At 42.7% G+C, this 26,090-nt stretch overlaps 3 protein-coding genes and 1 long non-coding RNA gene across 6 annotated transcripts in view; 1 reads left to right on the top strand and 3 right to left on the bottom strand.

Annotated features, from left to right (window-relative positions):
• Positions 1–1,058: 1,058 nt before the first annotated feature.
• Positions 1,059–13,968, top strand: LOC138947249 (uncharacterized). Of its 2 annotated transcripts, XM_070318687.1 has the most exons (10): positions 1,059–2,808; positions 3,730–3,972; positions 4,490–4,623; positions 4,957–5,083; positions 5,384–5,545; positions 6,786–7,019; positions 7,327–7,464; positions 10,102–10,185; positions 10,649–10,733; positions 11,383–13,968. In XM_070318687.1, the coding sequence occupies exons 1-10, from the start codon at positions 2,736–2,738 to the stop codon at positions 12,257–12,259; spliced, it is 2,157 nt and encodes a 718-aa protein (XP_070174788.1). In that variant the 5' UTR covers positions 1,059–2,735; the 3' UTR covers positions 12,260–13,968. The 2 variants fall into 2 exon arrangements, with proteins under 2 accessions (XP_070174788.1, XP_070174789.1); XM_070318688.1 differs by lacking the exon at positions 1,059–2,808 and having other exon boundaries at positions 3,568–3,972; positions 4,457–4,623.
• An 11-nt stretch (positions 13,969–13,979) lies between these two features.
• LOC138947251 (rRNA-processing protein UTP23 homolog) lies at positions 13,980–20,158 on the bottom strand. Its single transcript, XM_070318691.1, has 4 exons — positions 20,030–20,158; positions 19,354–19,576; positions 17,354–17,550; positions 13,980–15,681 (listed from the first exon to the last, which is right to left on the bottom strand). The coding sequence occupies exons 2-4, from the start codon at positions 19,568–19,570 to the stop codon at positions 15,139–15,141; spliced, it is 957 nt and encodes a 318-aa protein (XP_070174792.1). The 5' UTR covers positions 19,571–19,576; positions 20,030–20,158; the 3' UTR covers positions 13,980–15,138.
• Positions 20,159–21,678: 1,520 nt separating this feature from the next.
• LOC138947244 (uncharacterized) overlaps positions 21,679–26,090 on the bottom strand; it is a 140,243-nt gene continuing 135,831 nt past the window's right edge. Inside the window, exon 2 of the long non-coding RNA XR_011449602.1 lies at positions 21,679–24,078. This is a non-coding gene — a long non-coding RNA (uncharacterized lncRNA). The remainder of the gene's footprint in view (positions 24,079–26,090) is intronic.
• The window catches only part of LOC138947242 (PHD finger protein 14-like), a 52,638-nt gene continuing 48,226 nt past the window's right edge, over positions 21,679–26,090 (bottom strand). For both annotated transcript variants that reach the window (XM_070318680.1, XM_070318681.1), the window contains exon 24: positions 21,679–24,474. In XM_070318680.1, the coding sequence (XP_070174781.1) occupies positions 24,385–24,474 (90 nt within the window). In that variant the 3' untranslated portion in view covers positions 21,679–24,384. The remainder of the gene's footprint in view (positions 24,475–26,090) is intronic.

Genomic DNA, 26,090 nt, shown 5'->3' with positions numbered 1-26,090 from the left:
TACCAACTTATATTCTCTTATAAGCTTACCTAAGCACGAAAGGACACTTCGAATGTACACACACACACGCACACACACGCACGCACGCTTGCACGCATACACACACAGTGTAACACACACACACACACACACGCACAAACACACACACACGCACACACACATGCACTTGGCTTTTGTCAAATGATGTGGGTTAAACAAACACACTAATTGTCATCGCGTCAAGGAAGTGATGACTGATTAAATATGCTTCATCAACAAAAACTTCAAAATGAAATTGGGCTTGCCTGGTTAAATCTAAAACCGGTCAAAGATACCTGCCTTCCTGCGTAAACGATCTAGTAAACCACCTCAGATGCGTCGAGGCTTTTATTCGGAATACTTGCATCCTGTCGCTTAGACAAATACACCAACAGTCTGTACAAAACTTGACTAAATTAAAAACACGACAATGGACGCCTTCAACAAGTATACCTTGACCAGTCTGGAAAGGGTCTTTTGCTTGGTTTTCACGTGACTGGCACTCTTCACGATGAAACTGGGTGATTGTGAATGAGTATGAAAGTAACGAGGTTTGTTTGTTTGTTTGTTTGCTTGACGCCCAGCCGACCACGAAGGGCCATATCAGGGCGGTGCTGCTTTGACATACAACGTGCGCCACACACAAGACAGAAGTCGCAGCACAGGCTTCATGTCTCACCCAGTCACATTAATCTGACACCGGACCAACCAGTCCTTGCACTAACCCCATAATGCCAGACGCCAGGCGGAGCAGCCACTAGATTGCCAATTTTAAAGTCTTAGGTATGACCCGGCCGGGGTTCGAACCCACGACCTCCCGATCACGGGGCGGACGCCTTACCACTAGGCCAACCGTGCCGGTAAGTAACGAGATATACGATTCAAAGAAGAAAATAACAGCTAGAATGCTGATGAATTTGCTTGATTTTTGTTTAAACATTAAAGAGAAGTTGAGATCACCTACACGCATGACACACACACGCGCGCGGATGCACACACGAACGCAAGCACGTGCGTTCGCACGCGCGCACGCACACACACATATACACACACACCACGCATTCCCAACATAAGTAGCCCATTTTCTCTCAGACGACACTACTGAACTCAGTCTTTCCTTCCGACACTGTCCGAGTCATGTGAATAACTTGAAGTGGAATTCTGGCTTCGTGAGCAACACTCGGTCTTCTCAGATGAAACAGATTTCCTCTCTGCGACCGTGGATAGGTCTACTTCCGTGCCAAGAGGCATAGGCACCGAAACACTTTCAGGTACAATTCATATTTCACAGATCTGGTTGTTTTGGCTTAGTTTTGTTAAAGCCTAGTACCCTCCTTCTTGTGTTACTCAATCAATCAATCAATGAGGCTTATATCGCGCATATTCCGTGGGTACAGTTCTAGGCGCTCTGCAGTGATGCCGTGTGAGATGAAATTTTATACGGCCAGTAGATTGCAGCCATGTCGGCGCATATTTACCTTTCACGGCCTTATTCCAAGTCACACGGGTATGGTAGACAATTATTAACTGTGCCTAAGCAATTTTGCCAGGAAAGACCCTTTTGTCAATCGTGGGATCTTTAACGTGCACACCCAATGTAGTATACACGGGGGGTGGTTCGGACACCGAAGAGAGTCTGCACACAAAGTTGACTCTGTGAAATAAATTTCCGCCGAACCTGGGATCGAACTCGCGCTGACAGCGGCCAACTGAATACAAATCCAGCGCGCTACCAACTGAGCTATATCCCCGTTACTGACTTATCATGTAAATCACTTCAGATCCGTTGAGTTTTCAACATGGGATGAGAGAATCACATCATTTTTCAGTGGGCACAGGCGAAAGGTCAACAGCCTGGCTGCTTTATGTGGTGAGCGGGAATTGTTTCACTAAAAAAATGTTTCAGTTTGACAAAAGTATCATTTAGGAAATGAAACATTATATTTGTGGTTTTGTTGTTATTTTTTGTTAACGATTGCGGAGCACACTAATTAAAACGTCCTCATTAACTACTTCACTCTGGGGCCTGTCAGTGATACGTACGTGGTAGTCAAGTACTTTGCACTATGAGCCTTTTCCCTTTCTGTGCGTATACGGTATATGACGGATTCTGTGCGTTTTCATTATTCTACTAAAAAGGTTCGAATTGCATCGTGACAATGTTAACAATGCTCATATTATGTTGAACTTCCATGATGTACCAAACTGATATCTAATTTCAGACAGTGAACATTCAGGCTTACACAGTTGTACGGAAACTTAACAAAGTGTTATTCATTAAGTCTGCAGTTATGGAGAAACGAAAGAATAGTATACAATTCATTCGTATGGTATTCCTCCGAAAACGGCGTATGGCTGCCTAAATGGCGGGGTAAAAAACGGTCATACACGTAAAATTCCACTCGTGCAAAAAACACGAGTGTACGTGGGAGTTTCAGCCCACGAACGCAGAAGAAGAAGAAGAAGATTCGTATGGTATGTTTTTTTTTATATGTCACGTGTGTTTGCAGTCGTTTCAACTGTGATTGAATATTTGACGTGGTTTGTGGAGCATCAGACTGAACAGAAAACATACATTTTATTCGTGTTCTATTATTGTATGTGTTTTCTTCGGCTCTTTATTGATATTTGACCATTTGGTGGACTATAATGATAAACTCGTTTCCCGTGAAAACACTCAGCAAAGTCGTCATTGGTAACTGACGAGGAGGAGCACGATGGCGTTTTTTCGACACTTCTTAATTGTCGTCATCGGGCAGTGTATGTGTCATTCTGCGTGGGCTAACACAGGTAAAAGATTTTGAGTTTGTCTGTATGTCTGCCTGCCCTTCTCTGCCTTTCTCTGCCTGTTTCGGTCTCTCTGCCTGTTTGTCTATCTGTCGGTTACAATTTCTGTTTCCGAGTGTCTGTTTGTCTGTGTCTGTGTCTTTAATTGTGTGTGTCTCTGTCTGTCTGTTTGACTGTATATCTGTCTGACTGCGAGACTGTATTTTGCTCTCTCTCTCTCTCTCTCTCTCTCTCTCTCTCTCTCTCTCTCTCTCTGCCTCTATCTCTCGCTCTACCCCTCTCTCTCTCTCTCTCTGCCTCTATCTCTCTCTCTACCCCTCTCTCTCTCTCTCTCTCTACGGCCCTCTCTCTCTCTCTCTCTACGGCCCTCTCTCTCTCTCTACCCCTCTCTCTCTCTCTCTCTACCCCTCTCTCTCTCTCTCTCTACCCCTCTCTCTCTCTCTCTACCCCCCTCTCTCTCTACCCCTCTCTCTCTCTCCCTCTCTCTCTCACACACACTAGGCACACACACACCTCACACACACACAAACACAAACATACACTGTACTGTACTGCACTGTACTGTACCGCACAGTACTGTATTGTACTGTAGTGTACTGTACTGTATTGTATTGTTTTCTATTTGTGTGTTGTATTTTGGTGTTGAACTTTGGTGTTGTATTAATTTTGGTGTCGTTTAGTTAAAATTAATATTAAAAGTCCTACGGTTTTGAGCCATTAAGGACTTGAGTGTTTGTCCGCTTTCAATTTTGGTGTCGTATTTTGGTGTCATTTGATAGTGTCGTACTGTGATGTCGTATTATGGTGTTATATATTTTGCAGTCGTATCGTATTGACGTATTTTAGTGTTGCATTATGGCGTCCGTACTTTGCTGTCGTACTTCGGTGTCATATATGTTTACATTTTAAACAAACCATTATCAGCAGTACCATGGAGAGAGAGAAGAGACTACCCAAAAGACTACGACCACTTTCAAGTCTACGCCACCAATGAAGCAGTGCCCTTGACAGGGGAGCGAGCACTTACAAACGGATGTGGCCAAAACGGGCGACCATACAAGTACCGTGGCATTGGCCATATAGCTGAACTAAACAAAGCTCTGCAGGGCAGGCATGACGAAGTGTGGGTTGGTGCAGTGGCTACGAACACGCCGTGGGTTTGGTCAAGTATGACGACTGAGCATTTTGTTTTTAATTTGACCGACAAAATATTAAACCACTTTCTTTTTTTGTTCCTCTAACTACAATAATGGCCTTCACGTAACCACTGTAAAAGAAATCTTAAATCCAATAGTGCGCCAAATAACCGATTCAAGCGCACAAGAACACAAAAAAAAACCAAAGAAAGCTTGAATAGAATGACAGAGGTCATGAATATTTTAGTTGATGTACAAACTAGTGTGCAATATTTCTGTGGCCGAGTTTAGAGTGTTTGCAAAAATCATTGCAATGAATACTGCGTTAGCTTTTTAAAAATGAAATGCTCGAAAAGGAGTACATCAGGATTCGAAACCTATGGAACTGATGTCACAGATACTGAATGATTCCTAAAGCACTTGATATAATTCACTGATTTAGTTTGTGTCTTTCACCTGCTGCAAACTGGCCTCTTTTAACGCACTGTGGGGAGATAATTTGCATGACGTCATAGTGCTCTTATGACGTCATGATACTGTGATGGCAGATGGGCGTTACCTTTACCGGTTAGAGGGACTAACCAGCAGTTCCCGGTACACGCAGAACGCGGTCAGACTACCTGGCAACAACGTCTTCCTTTGTTCTCTGGAGTGCCGGCAGGTCCTCTTCGTACTTCTGCAGGTATGTGGCGCGTCAGAGAATCAGGAAGAAAGTGGGGGAGAGAGAGCGAGAGAGAGACAGACAGACAGGCAGACAGAAAGCCAGACGGAACCTGAAAAAGAGAGCGTGAGTGTGTGAGTGTGAGTGTGTGTGTGTGTGTGTGTGTGAGCACGGCGGGCTCGTGCATTCGGCGCTCTAGAAGCTTTATCTACATCAGATTGCAACGTCCTTTCGCTGCGTTTTCCTTCAAAATTCATTTGGGCTGAACATCACAAAAGCATTCCTGTTATTTTCCGCCATATTATTCACTTCATAATTCTTGGCTTTCATCGTGTTGCTCGATATTCCCATCAGGGTACGATGTGCGCATGCTCAGGGACAAGTCCCGAGATCCTCCCTGTTTCCGGAAAAATTTTCCGGTGTCCAGGAACATTTGATGACAACTGCGGAACCGTGTCCACATACGCTGTCTACAGAAATCGTAAGTATGGATGGCCGCTTTGGTCAATGTTAACTGTTTATGTTTTCCTCAAAACTGTTATTATTTGCTGTGTCTTTCTGTGACTTTTTTCTTTCTTTCTTTCTTAATTTCTTCTTTTTTTAATTTTTTTTATTCATTTCTTTCTTTCTTTATTTCTTTCTTTCGTTTTGTGATACTCACTAAACTAGTTCCATAGACAAGACAGCATCGCTTTTAAACTTTATGCTTATGTGTAGAACTTTCATAACGAAAATCGTTTTGGAGTCAGTTTATAACTATGCCATGATTTTCTTCACCCAGTGTTGGCCGGGGTGGTGGAGTGGTCAAACCTCGTGGAAAAGTCACGGTACCACGGGACCAAAGCTTTTCTCTGTCGGCACCCTCCGTTGACCAGCAACAGGCCAGCTGTCCAGTTGATGGCGGAAGTGGACTCTACATCAAAGAAGGGATATATTTGCAATGGTGAGCATAGCAATAAAAGTTTGCTTATTCTTCTTCTCGTTCGCTTCTTTAGGCAAAAGTTTGCTCAATTTTTAATGGTACAGTCCTTTAGGGAATCGAACCACAGTCATGTAAACCACCACAGATACGTCCTGGTTTTCAAATTGAATAACAGCATCCTTCGATTGGCCACATACCAAAAGTCTACGGACTGGATGCTTTGTGTGGAGAGAGTTTCTGAAATTTGTGTTTCGGTTTAATTACTTTTATAACATACATTTGTCTGTTCATTTGCGTTTTCGTTCTTTAGTTTTTGTGTGTGTTTTTAATTATTTATTTTTGTTACATTTAGTCAAGTTTTGACTGAATGTTTTAACATAGAGGGGGAATCGAGACGAGGGTCGTGGTGTATACATGTGTGTGTGTTTGTGTGCGTGTGTGTGTGTCTGTGCGTGTGTGTGTGTAGAGCGATTCAGACTAAACTACTGGACCGATCTTTATGAAATTTGACATAAGAGTTCCTGGGAATGATATTCCGGGCTTTTTTTCATTTTTTCAATAAATACCTTTGATGACGTCGTATCCGGCTGTTTGTAAAAGTTGAGGCGGCACTGTCACACCCTCATTTTTCAATCAAATTGATTGAAATTGTGGCAAAGCAATCTTCGACGAAGGCCGGACTTTGGTATTGCATTTCAGCTTGGTGGCTTAAAAACTAATGAATGAGTTTGGTCATTAAAAATCAAAAACTTGTAATTAAAATTATTTTTTTTATTAAACGATCCAAAAACAATTTCATCTTATTCTTCGTCATTGTATGATTCCAAAAACGTATACATATGTTATATTTGGATTAAAAACAAGCTCTGAAAATTAAAAATATAAAAATTATGATGAAAATTAATTTTTCGAAATCGATTTAAAAACAATTTCATCCGGCTTATTCCTTGTCGGTCCCTGATTCCAAAAACATATAGATATGATATGTTTGGATTAAAAACAAACTCAGTAAGCTAAAAAGAATAGACATACAGAAAAGCGTGTTATCCTGCTCTGCGCGACCACTACCGCACTATTCTGCATGGCTTGTCGATTTCACTGCCTTTGCCACGAGCGGTGGACTGACGAAACTACGAGTATGTGGTCTTGGTGAAAAAAGCAGTGCGTTCAGTTTCATTCTGTGAGTTCGACAGCTTGACTAAATGTTGTTATTTCGCCTTACGCGACTTGTTCTATTTATTTTTGCATCTTTCGTGCTCAGGAACTGTCTTTAACGTTGGAACAAGTCACATTCAACATCTATGGGCGGAGCATCCAGAAACATCCCGGTTAACATGGCGCCAAGCACAGGAAGCGTGCATGAACAAGGGGAGAGAACTCATGACGCTGTCACGTGACTCCAAGGACTGCGTGGCGGAAGCAGAGAAGGAGATGAAGGAGGGGAGGAGCTACTGGGTCGGTCTGACCCGTCAGAATAAAGTCCGCTGGCTTGATGGTATTGTTCACAAACTGCATTAGTCTTTTTGTGCCCTTTTTTTTTTTTTAATGAATTCTCACATTGACAGTTTTATATGTTTGGCAATATATTTTGTTTCAGTTTTACTTTCGAAATGTTGAAAGCCGTTTATGAGTTGCACTTTATTAATCTTCCCATTTTGGCATTTACTGAAAATGTGTCTTAGTGCCGTAGTAGTAGTATGATGATGATGATGATGATGATGATGATGATGATGATGGTGATGATGATGATGATGACGACGACGATGACGATGATGATATTCATGCACCGCTGTGGTTTCCAGGGACTGCTGTGCAGACGGCAGTGGGTTATCACCATCACGGTCAGAGTGCCTGTCTCACGATGTCCATGAATGGCAGCAGTCCGACCTTCACCTTTGAGAGTTGCACGAGCAACAGGCTGCAAGTGTTGTGTGAAAAAGGTATCCCCCCCCCCTTAAGGGCATTTAAGTCATAAATGACATAAATGTAATGATGTATTGAATCTACATCTTTTCCAAGAGATGATTGAGCAACATAAGCCTGCGGACTGACCCTTACACTGAGATGCGTTTTGACCAGTGACGTCGCGCACACTCACGCATACGCGCACACTCACACCACGTGCGCACACTCAGTCAAGCACACACACGACACACACACTCAGTAGATGTTAAATTATGTCATCGGAGGAGAGAAAGTGCCAACAGGTGTAATATCGATGTCGTCATTATCAGAGGAAGAATTTCACCATTTAGATGATTGCATTAAGGGGGCACATCTACCTGAATAGCCATGTAACATCAAATATAAAATCACGAACAATTGTAATTGCCTATAGTATTCTTTTTCTTGAAATTATGATTTTTTTTCTAAAATACTGATTTTCGAAGCATACTGATTTGCTAAGAAAAAAAAATCATAATTTCAAGAAAACTAAAGCAATATCAAATCTGGAGGTTCAGACGCCAGGTAACACATTTTATCCTACATACGTGAGAGAGACACCCGTGAGATAATAATCGTTCAAATCACACGTGTGTATATCATGTAAATGAGGTCATGTCAAGCAAGTCTGGCAGGGACCTGTTTTTCCACTGCTTATGATGCCAAAGTCACCGAGACAAACGTCATTATAGAAACACAAATTGCGCTCGCTAATTACCCTCGATGAATCTTTAGAACTAACACGTCACGCCACACTTTCAGAGTGACGTTTCTTTGCTTTGACGTAATAGATTGCACGAGGCTTTAGAAGAGATCGAGGTTCTGAAACAAGCGTCTTCAATTTAGCTGCCTCGAATGCAGGACATTTTCGTAGAGGTTACATGCCGAGTCTCAGTGATTATTAAAAATAATGGTCGAAGTTAGCGGATCATGAAAAATGCGAGCTTCAGCGAGCTTTTTCATGACCGCGAACTGAGACCATTATTTTTAATAATCACTGAGACGAGGTGTGTAACCTCTTTATTCCTCCTTTCTTCAGTTATTCCCAAAAAACAGGAGTTTTTGTGCGAAAGTTTGATCGAATCCGAATCACTCAACCAGTCAACCTGCGCAGGCGATCGATTAATGCGCGGTTGTATAGTTCCGTGCAAATCATTCCATTCTGTTAACACTTCTTTTCAGTTTCCCTGTTTTGGACTAAAATCAAGTACACAGATATGCTGTTATTCTGCTGTGGCGGTAAAGGCAGATATTGTGTGTTCTGTTTATGTTTTAGTATCGCTTATTAAATGTTCTTTCGTCAAATGGGACTAGCAGACGAACTTTTGCACCCGTGTTCCAACGTTAATTACTGTATGAAGTTCAGTTTTCTGGGGAAAATAGTGTATGAAACCGCTTTATGTTGTTTAAATTGATGAGATGTGTGCATTTGGTTGCGTGTGATCTGTTTATAAAATGAAATATTGTTGAAAACTGACCGTCGGATTGCAGTCAGTGTTGTCGAAGAAACTGCGTTAAAAGAAGGGGAACTACTCTTGTCGCCAGAGTATGAGTTACTTGCCTTGGGAATTTGCTTGTGATGAACGGTTTGTGCACGGCAGATCTAGATTCAGAAAACAACCGAACTCATGGATTTTATATGGAGATTCATGTGTTCAGGCCTGTAGTTGTTAATTTAAATGCGGTATGTTTGTATTGTTTGCTCCAGAGATGTATACTTCGTACGTATAGAGCGTTCGGAACTTTTCAGTCGCAAAAGTAGTACCGAAACAGAACAGCTTCTCAACCCATTGCACTATCGAGGATTCAGGCTGTTGCTGGCTCGTTATTTGTTTGGTTGCTGGGTCATTATCGAAAAATAACTAGCTCTACAAGTTTACAGAGGTAAAGAAGCAGAGGGGGGAATAAAGTAAAATACACGTAAGTACAGTATGTAGGATAAACAGAATACTACATGGCTTGCTGTTCCGTACCAGATTTACACTCGTTGCTTTTTCAAATATCAAAAAATAATTTCAATATTTAAAAAAACAACTCTCGCAGTTCAATATTTAAAAAAACAACTCGTGTAAGCGGCATGTAGTATTCCGAACCACTCGTGGGTATTTGCACTCGTGAATTACCAAGCGGCTGCAAATACCCACTCGTGGTTTATTTTCCAGTACTCGTGAATTACCAAGCGGCTGCAAATACCCACTCGTGGTTTATTTTCCAGTAATCAACTCGTGGTCATTGTTTAAGCTCTATGTTTATCATGACCACCAAGTATCAAAAACATCATGCTAGACTGAGTGTTGTCAATATTGTGTAAACAAAAAGTGCAGGACATTTGGCAAACTTTTAAAACATGTATTTGATTAAATAATTAATTTTCAGCACATACATTACGGTAAAAGCCCTTTATAACAAATTCCACGAAAACAGGGCATTCAATTTCACACAGGTATACTAATTTTCATTAAGAAAATAGGAAATTACAATTGTTCGTGATTTTATCACGATGTTGCACGATCACTCAGGTAGATGTCACGATGTGCCCCCTTAAAACGGTGAGGGTTTGCTGAGTTTCAGTAAAACCACGTCACAGTACACGGATCCTAATGACGTCATACTCTTTCTTTCTCTTTACGCAGACACTGAGATTCACCGGCAGACGTTTACTCATGACACTGAAGGGAATCACATCATCACTAGGCAGGCAACTAATGAGAACGACTGTAAGTCGCGGCACGGTCGTCGGGGAAGAGAGAGAATGAGAGAGAGAGAGAGAGAGAGAGAGAGAGAGAGAGAGAGAGAGAGAGAGAGAGAGAGAGAGAGAGAGTGTGTGTGTGTGTGTGTGTGTGTGTGCGCCTTATGTGTAGGTGTGTTATCTTATGGGGTGGGTCATCTTTTGGGCCCATACTATCCGCAAAGGAGAAGTGCAATTCGTGGGCGGTGATGTGGGTCACTGGTGACATTCTTACATAGCAAGTTTGACACGGTTTTTGCTGATGGTTGGGGGGGGGGGGGGGGTATTTTCATATAGTTATTAAATTTCATTTTGGGGGAAAGGGAGGGGTGTGTGTGTGTGTGGTCTTGTTGTTTTCAATTAATGTTTTGACACACACACACACTCGATTTCTCTGCATGTTCCTTCCACTTCAGAGGTTCTACGTGGCCTCTCTATCTCTCTCTTTTCAGATTCAGGAACAGTTTCCATCCTGATCGGAGTCCTAGTAGTACTGTGTCTTCTGTCTGCTGTTCTTGTAGCCTTCTTATGTAACAGGTTTGTTCACATCCGTGTGTTTTGGTGTGTTTGTGTGTGTGTGTTTGTGCATGTGTTTGTGTGTCTGAGCGTGTGTGTGTGTGTTTGTGCGTGTGTGTGTTTATGTGTGTGTGTGTGTGTATGTGTGTGTGTGTGTGTGTGTGCGCGCTTAGGAGAGAGAGAGAGAGAAAGAGAGAGAGAGAGAGAAAGAGAGAGAGACGGAGAGAGAGAGACGGAGAGAGAGAGAGAGAGAGAGAGAGAGAGAGAGAGAGAGAGAGAGAGAGAGAGAGAGAGAGAGAGAGAGAGAGAGAGAGAGAGAGAGAACATGCGTAAAAAGTCGAGACAGACAGACAGACAGACAGACAGAGAGAATACAAATGTCAGTGAAATAAAGAGTTGTTTTTTAATCAATGTAGAAAAACCTTGCACATTATAATAATCACGATAGGATCTTCCATTGATGGACGATTAAGACTAAATGTGCACTCTTCTGTGGACGGAACTCGATTGGAGATGGAAAAGGGGAAGGGACTGAAAATGAGTTGTTTTATAATAATCAAATAAATTCACCAATTAATTCAAATTTACCAAGAGACTCAGAAAATATGAGAAATACTTTTTTTGTCTTCAAGTAACTTTCCACCATTTGAAATATTCCATCTCTTAACAGGAAAAAGTGGCTGCCACAAAAGTCCCCTACAAAGCGAGAGTCTCAGGCGCCAGACGGCAGTCCTACGGACACTCGCAACCCAGGCCCTGAAGGCTTCCAAACCAGTACCCTGCGGAGAGTGCCAGAAACACCCGAAGACTCCTGCAGTCGAGATGCTTTGGGTTATGCCACTGTCAACAAAGGAAAACAGACCAGACCACCTACCACTGGAAGTGAAAAACCTAGCATTAATTCTGGCAGCGTCGAGTATACCGAGGTTGGATTTTCAGACGACAGCGCCGACGATTCCCAGCCCCACCGTGCAATACCGGTGAGTGACGCACCCCTCACCCTCATGCCTACACCAAGCAGACGGACAACACTTCCAAGGGATGGGACAGCCCTCACAGCAAATGCAAGGGAGAGAGGGTTTTCCTCAGTCAAGATCCTAGACCCTCGCCTCGACTCTTCTCAGAGCTCCGTCACTGGCTCTGATGATGCGTACAGTGTTCTCGGCTACCGTAAATCTATTGAGAAAGCGTGGACCGGTCTGAAGCAGACGTCTTACTCTCACGTTATGGTCAACAATCCCAAGACGAGACTGAGCAGAAGCGGCAACCCTGTACAAGCTGATGATGACTATGACTTCGCCTCACACGGCCAAACGGCTCGTGTACGCTGCCTTGACAATGACTATGATCACACCAAAGCGGAAACTGATGACGCCGACTATGACCTCATGAACCACTCTGTGTCGACACGTGTTCCTTGCATCGATAATGACTATGATCACACGAAGCCTGTGGCGGAACCGAGAGTGAGACGATCTCGGTCAAATCCTCACACCACTCGTATACTGCTGGCACTGCCCAAAAAGAGTAATGAGAGTGAAGTATGAGGAAGAACTAACAATGGACCTGATGGGGTTCAGTTTGACCACTCATCACATGATGGACAATCCCAGCCCCACAGTCCTGGAATTGGTGAAGCTAAGCCTCTCAGGTACATTATGGGAGATTCTGATTCAATCTTGTGATTCAGTGCCTTTGGCATTGCTGTGTGGCCAATCATGAGGGCTCTTAGCCCCCATGTATGGGGCCAAAACCTCATTAAAAAACATCCAACTCATTATGGTTGAATTCAACACCATCACCGTTAGATATTAGGCATTCCTCCAATTGGAATTCCTGATAACCCGGAGGTCTCTAAGGTTTACTTTGATATGAGCTAGCCTTCTTGACTAAGTAGAATGTATCAGAGGTGGTAATGATAATGAGTCAAACTTTCTTGCCCAAATTGGGTTATCATTATATTATTTTTAAACCAAAGAACGCATATATCTTAATTACCTATTGATTTGTTTTGAATTGTACCTGCCTTAGCTATTTTATGTTCACTTCAGTTTTTGTCAAAAAAGTCAATGGTTCTTTTCATGTCATTTCAAAGAAGTGTGTTTTTCTTTTGTGGAGTATTGTTTCCCCAGCTTTGTTGTTGCTGTTGACAGTTATGTAAAGATGTCTGTTTCTTTTCTTTTTTTTTAATCTAGTAAACAATATGGTATGGATGTAGAGGGGTGCATGTATGTTGTAGATTACTTACGTTAGACGAACTACCCTATTTTCCTATTTTGTTTTCAATTTCATTAGTAAATTCTTTCAGACAGCTTTTCTTTCTAGGTTAGGTTTAGGTATTCTTCTTTTCTCTCTGTAAATAAAGTTTTCAATGACAACGTTAATTTTTTCTTGTTTAATAAAAAAACGTGTATTCATTCTTTGTTCGTTTGTTTTGTCTGCGTCTCACGCCGTTTTTGACTCACATGCGAAGCAAAAGTGAGTCTATGTACTCACCCGAGTCGTCCGTCCGTCCGTCCCCCCCGTCCGTCCGTCCGGAAAACTTTAACGTTGGATATTTCTTGGACACTATTCAGTCTATCAGTACCAAATTTGGCAAGATGGTGTATGATGACAAGGCCCCAAAAAACATACATAGCATCTTGACCTTGCTTCAAGGTCAAGGTCGCAGGGGCAATAAATGTTGTCTAAAAAACAGCTATTTTTCACATTTTTCCCATTTTCTCTGAAGTTTTTGAGATTCAATACCTCACCTATATATGATATATAGGGCAAAGTAAGCCCCATCTTTTGATACCAGTTTGGTTTACCTTGCTTCAAGGTAAAGGTCACAGGAGCTCTTCAAAGTTGGATTGTATACATATTTTGAAGTGACCTTGACCCTGAACTATGGAAGATAACTGTTTCAAACTTAAAAATTATGTGGGGCACATGTTATGCTTTCATCATGAGACACATATGATCAAGGTCAAGGTCACTTTGACCCTTATGAAATGTGACCAAAATAAGGTAGTGAACCACTAAAAGTGACCATATCTCATGGTAGAAAGAGCCAATAAGCACCATTGTACTTCCTATGTCTTGAATTAACAGCTTTGTGTTGCATGACCTTGGATGACCTTGACCTTGGGTCAAGGTCACATGTATTTTGGTAGGAAAAATGTGTAAAGCAGTTCTTAGTGTATGATGTCATTGCTAGGTTTAGCTGAAGGTCAAGGTCATGTAAAGGTCAAGCATGTGAGTCGTATGGGCTTTGCCCTCCACGTATAAACAGCTTAAAAATTCAATGTTTAATCACAGTAATAGAACCAGCATTTAAACCCACTCTCTTTCTCTCTGTGCCTCTTCAAGTTCCACAGACACACACAACTACAGTCAATCATAGACCAAATAGCCTGGACCGCCAACTCGTCACGTGACCCTTCGAGGTTACGACTCTCGACTTTCAGGGGCACGTCGCGTCCGGTTTGAAAGGCCAGCGATTCGAAGACAGTGAAAAGAAAGCACGCTCCAGTTATTTGTGACAATGGGAGGTGACAATGAACTGATTTTCCAAAACTCCAAACTAAACTTAACAAAACTCATCGAAAAACATGTTCCATATGCACTTTTGCTGAGTTTATTTTAGCATTTTCAGAACTTACCTCGGCAACTTCCTCCATGTTTACAATCGACACCGGATATCACGTCCCCCTGATTTCTGAAAGGCTTGTAAGCGTAGGTTCCTAATTTATGCGAGAGGCCGCTACCTCGTAATAGAGAGAAAGAGCGGAGAGAGAGCTAGTTGGCGGTCCAGGATAAATGGTCTGTGAGTCAATGAACACACACACAAGAAAGTTCAGCTTGGCAATTTCACAATTAGTCACACTTACAGGATCAGCAAGTAATTCATTTTCCCAATATTTGACTCTCATTCTCAGTGGTGCAAGATGGTACTCATGTACTGTTCATAGTTCACGTGTACTGTAGTCCTTGACAACCATGACTCTTTTTCATGTGGTTTCTGTCGTAAACAGAGATTCACTGTCAGCTTTATTTTTGATCTCATGAAATTACGAAAACCTGTAAACTTCATTCTTCAATGAATTTTAATTCGTTCTCATCCTTTTTTTCTCTCCATTTCTGGCTACAATTAATAATTACTACTGGTTCACAGAGGAAAAAAATTCTAAGACCTCCAAAAGTCTGAGAAGGTAGTGCTGTTCTTGTGTCATTAAGTTGCCACTCTCAAACCTGCAAAATGTAGTAACCATTTTCAATTGTTCTCATATTTTCACATAAATTGAAAGAAATTGTCCTACTTCCAGTTTCCATCTCTTCTTCTAACCTTGCAACACTTTTCTTTCTGTAGGTAACGCCTTTCCATCTCAAGTCAGTTTTCTGAGCATCAAGTCCATTCATTAAACTGTATACTAACCTGTCAACTTTAGTGACCATTTTCAATTGTTCTCACATTTTTACACACATTCAAAGAAGAAGTCCTGCTTTCATTTTCCAATTCTTCCTGCAACTCTGCAATACTTTTCCTCTTGTAAATCACGCCCTTCCATCCTAAATCATCCTCCACCAACAGTTCTCCGAGCATCAAGTCTTCCAGTGGACCAAGAGGCCCTGTCTTTCGTTTTCTCACTTGCCTCCACTTTTTCATTTCCTTCCTCTTTTCATGTCTCGCCAGAGCAACCCCTGTCAAATTTCCTCTTTTCCTTTTCTTCAACGAAGCGAGTGGATTTGGACCCTTCAGCTTTCTCTTTCTGTGTGTTGGTCCGTCTTCCTCAGGTAAGAGTCCCTCTTGCTCAAGAAGGGCTTCTAGTCGTTCTTGTTCGTGTTGAGGAACGAGTTTGTCCTGAATAACGATGCCAGCTGCCTTCTTCGACTCTTCAGAGGCTTTTTCAATTTGGACAGCGTTTCCGTGGAGATAGAGCACTGGCACCCCTGGTATTCGCTTGGCTTTCTCTGCTAACGTGCCATGCTGTAACACGCAGAAAAGCCAAAAATAAGACCCGGCCATTTCAGGGAGACATAGATTCTTGAACCTGACAACAGAAAAGCTGAAACTTAAGTTTACCTATAGAGGCAGCAGACAGCAAAAAGACTACCCAAAAGGCTGAAAAGCACAGGGCATACATACTAATGCATTACCCTCAAATAACGACGAATACTCAGACCACTGATGTAAAGATTGTGAAGAATGTCATACATGTAATCTTATTCAGTGAAATATCAGTACAGAGGGACACACCCCCCCCCCCCCCCCCTCCCACCCTTTGAAGACCTCAAAAACTCTGAGAATTTTGTTTGTTTGTTTGCTTAACGCCCAGTCCACCACGAAGGGTGGTATCAGGGCAATGCTGCTTTGACATTTAACGTGCGCCACACACAAGACAGAAGTCGCAGCACAGGCTTCATGTCTCACCCAGTCACATTATTCTGACACCGGACCAACCAGTCCCAGCACTAACCCCATAATGCCAGACGCCAGGCGGAGCAGCCACTAGATTGCCAATTTTAAAGTCTTAGGTATGACCCGGCCGGGGTTCGAACCCACGACCTCCCGATCACGGGGCGGACGCCTTACCACTAGGCCAACCGTGCCGGTAACTGAGAATACCAGGTCTTGAAATTGGAGGTCAATTTACATACAACACGAACAGAAAATCCGGGAAGCTAGGATCATACAAAGGGGTGATCTTAACTTGATAAAGAAATGGGAAGCTGACAATATTTAGGCAACTGAGCATAGACTAAAAACAAAATAAAAAATGAAAGGAGTATTATAGTATTCACAAGGCAAAAAAAGGTAACATAACTTCATTTATCCCTGAAAGTTTGACTGACCACAGCAAATGTATCACAGGAATGAATGTTAATGGGGTCCTTCATTGAGCTCAAGGAACCAGCACGGTTGGCCTAGTGGTAAGGCGTCCGCCCCGTGATCGGGAGGTCGTGGGTTCGAACCCCGGCCGGGTCATACCTAAGACTTTAAAATTGGCAATCTAGTGGCTGCTCCACCTGGCGTCTGGCATTATGGGGTTAGTGCTAGGACTGGTTGGTCCGGTGTCAGAATAATGTGACTGGGTGAGACATGAAGCCTGTGCTGCGACTTCTGTCTTGTGTGTGGCGCACGTTATATGTCAAAGCAGCCCCGCCCTGATATGGCCCTTCGTGGTCGGCTGGGCGTTAAGCAAACAAACAAACAAACAAATTGAGCTCAAGGTCAGCTTCGCGAAGACTTTGCGAAAGAATGTTACCTAAAAAAGCAGTACTAAAGGTTCGTGCGGTCAGCTGCGCAAAGTATACTTTGCGTAATCGAACTTCGCCCAGTTAAGGACAGAATAAAAAAACCAAGAAAGGTATATTGTTGGAACGTTTAATTATTGACAACGTTGGCAGTCTATTTGGAACGTTATCAGTCTACAGTGGAAACCCCTTTTTCACAACCTCAAAAAATCTAAGAAAATCAGGTCTTAAAAAGGAGGGAGTCTGAAAATGGAGGTAAATATACAGAGGCTATGAACAGAAAATCTGAAAAAAATAAAGTCTTAAAAGGGAGGGAGTCTTAAAAGGGGGGTTTGACTGTATTATTGGAACGTTGGTAGTCTATTTGTTTTTGGATTTCAGTTAAAACCAGGCTTAACCTGTACCTGAGTAGCAATGAAGAACTGCAGTTTCTCCCCTTTCTTCTTCTTGTCATCCTCTGTCTGTTGGTTGGCGTAATCGGGGTGTGACCGCTTGGCCGTCTTTCCCAGGCAATCGACTGGGTCCACACCATGACGCTGATGAGGACAGGGGGCCACCTTGTATTCCCTCATCACTTTCAGCGGTCCATACAGTAGCTTGCCTAAAAGAGCAAAAAAACCAGCATGTTAGTTTTGCATCATCCATTCTCTTATCAGCTTCAGCGATCCATACAGTAGCTTGCCTGAAAAAGCAAAAACAGCATGCTAGTTTTTGCATTCATCTATACGCCTCAATTTCTCCTTCCTTGGAACTGGAAGCACGGCAATATATATAATGCCTTTCACATTTAGCACAGTTACCAAAATAATAAAACTCACAACTATAGAAGTTTTATCTTGCACATACACAAACCTACACATAACTTTTCATTTTCATCAGAATGTATTGTGTTCTTTGCTAGCATTACATTGCCATCTTTCCATTTAAAATACCTAAGCACAATTACAGCCCTAGAATGGAATAAGAAAATGGGTATTATGTACTGGGTGTTTTATCAAATAAAAGAATAAAAATGTTCATAAGACAAATGTTCATGCTCAAAAGCCCGTCCAGTGGTTAAACAACATGTACCACAATTAGTATCAGTTGTGATACACATACAGTTCCCAGACTCACAGAGGACAGTAGGTCAGTTGACTAGTCCCAGTTCGCTCATATTAGAACACAACCCTAATTTGCTTTCTCTCTCTCTATTTCTGGCTACAATTACTACTGGTTCACAGAAGAAGAAGAAAATTCTAAGACCTCCAAAAGTCAGAGAAAACCAGGTCTCAAAAACAAAAAGGTGAGACTCAGGGTCTTAAAATAGCTCAATAGGGACTGGGTGGCCGAGTGGTAACGAACTTGCGCTCGGAAGCGAGAGGTTGCGAGTTCGACCCTGGGTCAGGGCGTTAGCAATTTTCTCCCCCCTTTCCTGACCTAGGTGGTGGGTTCAAAGTGCATGTCTTTCGGATGAGACGAAAAACCAAGGTCCCTTCGTGTACACTACATTGGGGTGTGCACGTTAAAGATTCCACGATTGACAAAAGGGTCTTTCCTGGCAAAATTGTATAGGCATAAATAAAAATGTCCACCAAAATACCCGTGTGACTTGGAATAATAGGCCGTGAAAAGTAGGATATGCGCCGAAATGGCTGCGATCTGCTGGCCGATGTGAATGCGTGATGTATTGAGTAAAAAAAATTCCATCTCACACGGAATAAATAAATCGCATAAAAAAAATTAAAAATAAAAATTACAAAAAATAAATCCCTGCGTTTAGAACTGTACCCACGGAATACGCGCGATATAAGCCTCATATTGATTGAATAAACTTTTAAAAGACTGTGAACAGAATTTCCGTAAAAGCCAGGTCTTGAAAAGGGGTACATCTTAAAATTTAATAGGAGAGACTTAAAAGGGAGGTTCCACATACTGTACCAAACAGGGGCGGATCACATCATTTTTAAGGGGGGGTTTCTAAATTTCTTTTAGGGACAGTTCGACGACGCGAAGCGTTTAGTTAAGGGCGCGAAGCGTTCGAACCTCCTAGGGGGGTGCGGGAGCATGCCCCCCCCCCCCCCCCGCAAAATGTTGATAAAAAAAACAAGGAAAATTGAGCAATCTGATACACCTTCCAAAAAGTAAATTTACAAGACAAATTGGGATCAAAAGAAGGAAAATTGTCCGATCTGGTGCAACCGGAGCCAACAAAACACCCAACTACTTTCCAAAACCGTCACATAGAAGAAAGAGGCCGGCTACTAGGGGGGTCCGGGGGCATGCCCCCCCCCCCAGAAAATTTTGATATAATATATATCTTTTTTATGTTTTTTTTTTTTTAAGGCTGGGGGGGGGGGGTCCGGATACCCTGGAAACCCCAAGGGATCCGCCCCTGCCAAATATATGCTGTGCAAAGACATACCAAAAGCTTCCAGTTCCTTCAAGGCACAGGTGGTGGTGAAGAGACGAACATCAGCACACAGGTACTTCGGCAGCTGGTCCCAGATGTTGACCTTGTTGGACAGCGCCTCCTTGACGAACGTCGAGTCCACCAATACGTTGTAGGGGGGCACAACGCCGAAGTGCTTCTCGTAAAAAGTCATCACCTTCTTGGCGTGCTTCTGCCGTTTGTGCTTCATGACTGGCTGGAAATTGAGATTAAACACAAACACGGGTCAGCATACAAAAGCAAGTTCTTATCCTGCATGAGTTGGACACAGACTAAAATTATAAAAAAAGGAACTGTGTTGTGCTTGACAGTCTTCTATTCTTGCTCGGTAAATGAGACAGAGAAAGTGCAGAAGGAACACACACACACACACACACACACACACACACACACACAAGCGCGGGGACGAGAGAAGGACAGACGTAAAGACAACGAAAGAGAGAGAGACCACGAGAGAGAGAGAGACTCGAGAGCGACAAGCTGACGTGCAAAAACGACAGAGAAAGAGAAAGTTTTGACGGGGATACTAATTCAGGAAGCTGCTAAGTGTACAACGGACATTCTTCGCTACACCTGTTAGAGAGAGCAAACTAAGACTAGGCCATGATGAGAAATAAGATATGAACAGCAAACAGAAACAACAACATACCTTCTGGTGGACAAACCACGTGTGTCTTATCACAGGAAAACAGGAAGTGGAGGAAGGTGAAGGTCGAAATCTTAAAACCCAAAACGAACACACACAAAAGCAGCAGGATTGTTCACGCTCAAAGATTATAGATTTAACTCTAAAGCGAGTTAACTGGCACAGAACTTGAATATGGCTGAATTCACGGTGGTATGCCTAAATTAATGTACATGATATAAATCTTTATGATGTCAAAAACTTTTTTGGCCTTCTTTGGTTGAAAACGTTTCACTTTTGTGAGCAAAGAAAGTGGCAGAGAGAGAGAGAGAGGGAGAAAGAGAGAGAGGAAGAGGGAGAAAGAGAGAGAAAGTATGTGGTTTCTTTCTGTTTGAAAAATAGTCACAGCTCTCAACTGACTGAACAGTGGCCGATATACAATATTAACGTCTTATATTACTTCCCAGAGGCCAGAGCTTCTTTTTCACTGGAGTCTAATAAACACACTCACATTCATAGACACAGCACACGACACACTCACACAAACAAAAAAAGAAAAGAAGAAAACCAGTAACAAGGAGATTTTTCTCTCTCAAGAAACAACTTGAAAAATATATCAAACAAGAGGCGAAGCCTTCACGGCTCACGTAAGAAATCGACAAACAGTAACACAAACTCAATCACTCCGTCACACATACACACACACAGTAAGCATACCGTCGCGATATAACCTTGAACGGTTGAAAACGACGTTAAACACCAAATAAAGAAAGAAAGAAACAGTAAGCATAAGTGATACGGTGCAAGAGTGCGAGACACTAGATCTAGATCTGTCTGTCTGTAGCCTACTTTTTAGTACTTACGGGGACACGACTGCCAGATGGCCAGATCGACACTGCGCTTTCGACAGCGCTTCCTTGCGCAGACACTGGAAACACGCTGTGCAGATTAACCTGTAGGAAATCTCCTTTGGTATTTTCTTTATCTATTTTTCTGGAGCTACGAAACCGAACAATGTGAAATCATGAGTCGTCTTCTTCGAATCGGCGAACTGCAGCTCGGTGATAACTGTATCTATACCACAATCCTTCACGCGATCTGACCTAACCTTGACCCCTGACCTGGTCTACATACCACACACGACACAAAACAGTCAGCTGTTTTTACCCCCCCCAAAAAAAACCACCACCCGTTTTCTTTGGATACACACTTTAACTACATACGTGCCGACGAAATGTTGATCATTGCTTCAATATTTTGAAGCTGTTGCTTGGATAATAACCAGGTAAAATTAGTATTTCGGTGTTCAGTCAAATGTTAAAGTTTCTATCACATACACACACACACATACAAAGTTTAGCATCGCATAGGCTACACTTACGTGAGCCAAAAATAAGGACTGAAAGGAAGTTTACTGCAGAATTCAATGGTTGGATAAAACAAAAATAGAAAAAAAAACAAAAGCTGAGAAAAATAAACATCGTCCAATAAAACTAGAAACTAAAAAACAAACAGAAAAAAAGACAACATGCAAAAAAAAAGACCCCACACCTTCATTACAAAAAAAAAGACAAAAAAAGTGAATTTACTGCCTTACCACACATTCTACTTCATATCCATGATGCACACATCATCCAAACGCCAGGCAGCAACAATAAAACTGAGACTGCAAATCAGATTTTACGTTTATTCAAGTACATTTCATACAAATAAATATGCGGACTGGTTCAAAGTAGGCTTTACTGAACATGCGTTTGTCAAAAACACATTCTGAATTATGAATCTTCTTATAATCATGCATGATAAAAAACTTTTGCCCACTGCTACAAAAATCAGCACATTTCATACATCTCTTTTATTTATGCTGTCTTTATTTTCACATTTACAACTCAGCAAAAGGATTCACACTTGCCTCTACAACATGACAATGTTAGACAATTTTCCAACTTGTAAAGCGATCAGACTCATTTGTATTCAATGCCAACATATATGTTACTAGATGAATACCCGCTTCGCCGGGTACGGCTTCGCCGGGAAGAAGTAGAGCCGAATACCCGGCTGTGCCGGGGACCCGGCTTTGCCGGCGCACCGTACGAAGGAAGGGAGATAAACGCGCAAAACACTGGAGAAGATAAGGAAGAGTTACTGGGAATGGATGTACAGAAAATCCAAAATCGGTTCAGCGCTGCGCGCTGAGAGCACGTGTTGAAAATTTTCGCCGGGAAGAAGTAGAGCCGAATACCCGGCTTTGCCGGGTACCCGGCGATGCCCGGCAATGCCCGGCGAAGCCGGGTGAGTGGCACACCATACGTGATTGACGCCACACAAAGAAAAACTTCTAAAAATAGTAACGGGAACAGTGACCTTCTAAAAATAGTAACGGGAATATGGATTGACGCCACACGAAGGAAGGGAGATAAACGCAAAACACTGGAGAAGATAAGGAAGAGTTAGTGGGAATGGATCTGGGAAGATGAACAGAAAAACCAAAATCGGTTCAGCGCTGCGCGCTGAGAGCACGTGTTGAAAATTCTCATCGACCAGGTTGTGTCCGGGGTGTACCTGAATATGCCCACCAAATTTGAAGCAGATCCATCGAGAACTTTGGCCGTGCATCGCGAACACACACACACACAGACACACAGGCACAAGTCGTATATATATATAGAAGACATCAAAACATAGAGCTATACCACACAGATATACACATATACAGCAACGCACGCACACACACACACAGATCAGGCATGGGAATTCCAAAATAGAAAAAAACTCTGAAAATAGGCCAAGGTCCAGGGGCCACCTAGGCCCTGGCAGGGTACAGGGGCAGAGCCCCGTTATGGAAACGAATTTTAGCATTTTAGACCAATATTTTGATAGTTCTTGTGTAAGCAAATAATGGATTGCCGCGGACATTTTTTTGTTGTTGCTGAAACGTAATTTCCTTTTCGCGGAAATCCGCGCTTTTGCGGACAATTCCCATGCCTGAGAGATGCATGTTTACCCTGTGTCTGATGAGCATGCACAATGTACATTCAGACACATACATCAACTGTGTTGTTCCCAGACTCACAGGACAACAGGTCAGATGGGCCTTGATCAATAGTAAGTAGAAGCTCAAATGTTCTCGCTACAAAAACTTTATTTTGTCAGAACACCTCCTACATATCAAAACAATTGGACAGTCAACCGGCCAAGGGTCAGACCAATGCGTCAAATAAAAACAAGAAGAGCAAAGCCCATACGACTCACATGCTTGACCTTGACCTTTACATGACCTTGACCTTCATGGTCAAAGCTGAAGGTCAAGGTCAAATAACTAAACCTAGCAATGACATCATACACTAAGAACTGCTTTACACATTTTTCCTACCAAAATACATGTGACCTTGACCTAAGGTCAAGGTCATCCAAGGTCATGCAACACAAAGCTGTTAATTCAAGACATAGGAAGTACAATGGTGCTTATTGGCTCTTTCTACCATGAGATATGGTCACTTTTAGTGGTTCACTACCTTATTTTGGTCACATTTCATAAGGGTCAAAGTGACCTTGACCATGATCATATGTGACCAAATGTGTCTCATGATGAAAGCATAACATGTGCCCCACATAATTTTTAAGTTTGAAACAGTTATCTTCCATAGTTCAGGGTCAAGGTCACTTCAAAATATGTATACAATCCAACTTTGAAGAGCTCCTGTGACCTTGACCTTGAAGCAAGGTAAACCAAACTGGTATCAAAAGATGGGGCTTACTTTGCCCTATATATCATATATAGGTGAGGTAATCAATCTCAAAAACTTCAGAGAAAATGTGAAAAATGTGAAAAATAGCTGTTTTTTAGACAACATTTATGGCCCCTGCGACCTTGACCTTGAAGCAAGGTCAAGATGCTATGTATGTTTTTTGGGGCCTTGTCATCATACACCATCTTGCCAAATTTGGTACTGATAGACTGAATAGTGTCCAAGAAATATCCAACGTTAAAGTTTTCCGGACGGACGGACGGATGGACGGACGACTCGGGTGAGTACATAGACTCACTTTTGCTTCGCATGTGAGTCAAAAAACTATGAGTAAATGACTGAAGAGGGAGGCCTGTCAATAACACTGTATCAATACTTATACACTCATATGCATACATTCAGCCACATTCATACACATCTACACCAACAGGCTTACAAATGCACATACTTTCAGACACATTCATACACATCTATCTACGCCCACAGGCTTACAAATGCACATACTTATGCATTTTTGATTTTCTCACTCAAAGACCAACCTCTAGGTATTGCAATGTTCAATTCAGCACACATGTATTGTAGACAATACCAAGCAAACTTAATGCTGATGGAAAAATATGATTTGGAAGCTCAAGCTGATACTTCTGTTGTTCCAGACGTGTTGGTGGGACCTTCAGCAGCCTTGTTGTCTGGTTCTTCATCCTCCACGAGATACACATCCTGCAACAACAAAATCAGTCAAGGTCAAATCAAGGACATGACCAAAAGAAAAACAGTGAGGGTAGAATCAATGGCAAGACCAACAAAAATACTTTTGTTGACATCAAATCAATCATCAGATCAAAAGAAAAACAGTGTAAGTTAAAAATTAAAAAAAACACAGATACGACCAACATAAATACAGTCACAGTCAAATCAATAATAACTCCAACAAAAAACTTTGTCAGTCATCTCTAAGCGAAAATTTTGTTTAAAAATTCACCAGCCTTTACCCTAAAATCGTCTTTTACAGCAAGTCCAACATTCTACAAAGATCACAAACAAATAACAACCAAGGACAATAATCCAGTGATGATGCTAACCCCAAAATGTAAAGCAATGTTAATGAGATGTGAACTGGGTGGCCGAGTGGTAACGCACTTGCGCTCGGAAGCGAGAGGTTGCGAGTTCGACCCTGGGTCAGGGCGTTAGCAATTTTCTCCCCCCTTTCCTAACCTAGATGGTGGGTTCAAGTGCTAGTTTTTCGGATGAGACAAAAAACCGAGGTCCCTTCGTGTACACTACATTGGGGTGTGCAGGTTAAAGATCCCACGATTGACAAAAGGGCCTTTCCTTGCAAAATTGTATAGGCATAGATAAAAATGTCCACCAAAATACCCGTGTGACTTGGAATAATAGGCCGTGAAAAGTAGGATATGCGCCGAAATGGCTGCGATCTGCTGGCCGATGTTAATGCGTGATGTATTGTGTAAAAAAAATTCCATCTCACACGGCATAAATAAATCCCTGCGCCTTGAATATGTGCGCGGTATAAATTGCATAAAAATTTTTATTTTTTAAAAAATCCCTGCGCTTACAACTGTACCCACGGAATACGCGCGATATAAGCCTCATATTGATTGATTGAAGCAGTGTCATGTGACTAAAAACTGCATTAAAATCTCATTACTTTGCCCCATTGTTTTTATAATTATGGACTGTATTTTTCTCCATGCGCATTCCAACTACAGTGGAACCCCCCCTTGTAAGATCCCCCAAAATGGGGCGGGGATGTAGCTCCGTCAGGGCGGGGATGTAGCTCAGTCAGGGCGGGGATGTAGCTCAGTCAGGGAGGGGATGTAGCTCAGTCAGGGCGGGGATGTAGCTCCGTCAGGGCGGGGATGTAGCTCAGTCAGGGCGGGGATGTAGCTCAGTCAGGGCGGGGATGTAGCTCCGTCAGGGCGGGGATGTAGCTCAGTCAGGGCGGGGATGTAGCTCCGTCAGGGCGGGGATGTAGCTCCGTCAGGGCGGGGATGTAGCTCCGTCAGGGCGGGGATGTAGCTCCGTCAGGGCGGGGATGTAGCTCCGTCAGGGTGGGGATGTAGCTCAGTCAGGTTGGGGATGTAGCTCAGTCAGGGCGGGGATGTAGCTCAGTCAGGGCGGGGATGTAGCTCCGTCAGGGCGGGGATGTAGCTCCGTCAGGGCGGGGATGTAGCTCCGTCAGGGCGGGGATGTAGCTCAGTCAGGGCGGGGATGTAGCTCTGTCAGGGCGGGGATGTAGCTCCGTCAGGGTGGGGATGTAGCTCAGTCAGGGCGGGGATGTAGCTCCGTCAGGGCGGGGATGTAGCTCAGTCAGG

The sequence above is a fragment of the Littorina saxatilis genome, linkage group LG14 (assembly GCF_037325665.1).
Source record: "Littorina saxatilis isolate snail1 linkage group LG14, US_GU_Lsax_2.0, whole genome shotgun sequence".
NCBI classification, from domain to species: Eukaryota; Metazoa; Mollusca; class Gastropoda; order Littorinimorpha; family Littorinidae; genus Littorina; species Littorina saxatilis.
Note: the sequence above shows the minus strand (reverse complement) of the source record. Positions and strands in the feature narration are given on the sequence as shown.

Coding starts and splice junctions, on each gene's coding strand:
- LOC138947249 (XM_070318687.1), top strand. CDS start 2,736: ATGGCGTTTTTTCGACACTTCTTAATTGTCGTCATCGGGCAGTGTATG. Junction 2,809..3,729: donor TTCTGCGTGGGCTAACACAG/GTAAAAGATTTT, acceptor AACCATTATCAG/CAGTACCATGGAGAGAGAGA. Junction 10,186..10,648: donor GGCAACTAATGAGAACGACT/GTAAGTCGCGGC, acceptor CTCTCTTTTCAG/ATTCAGGAACAGTTTCCATC.
- LOC138947251 (XM_070318691.1), bottom strand. CDS start 19,570: ATGAAGCACAAACGGCAGAAGCACGCCAAGAAGGTGATGACTTTTTAC. Junction 17,551..19,353: donor GAAGGAACTGGAAGCTTTTG/GTATGTCTTTGC, acceptor TTGCTCTTTTAG/GCAAGCTACTGTATGGACCG. Junction 15,682..17,353: donor AGTTCTTCATTGCTACTCAG/GTACAGGTTAAG, acceptor TGCGTGTTACAG/CATGGCACGTTAGCAGAGAA.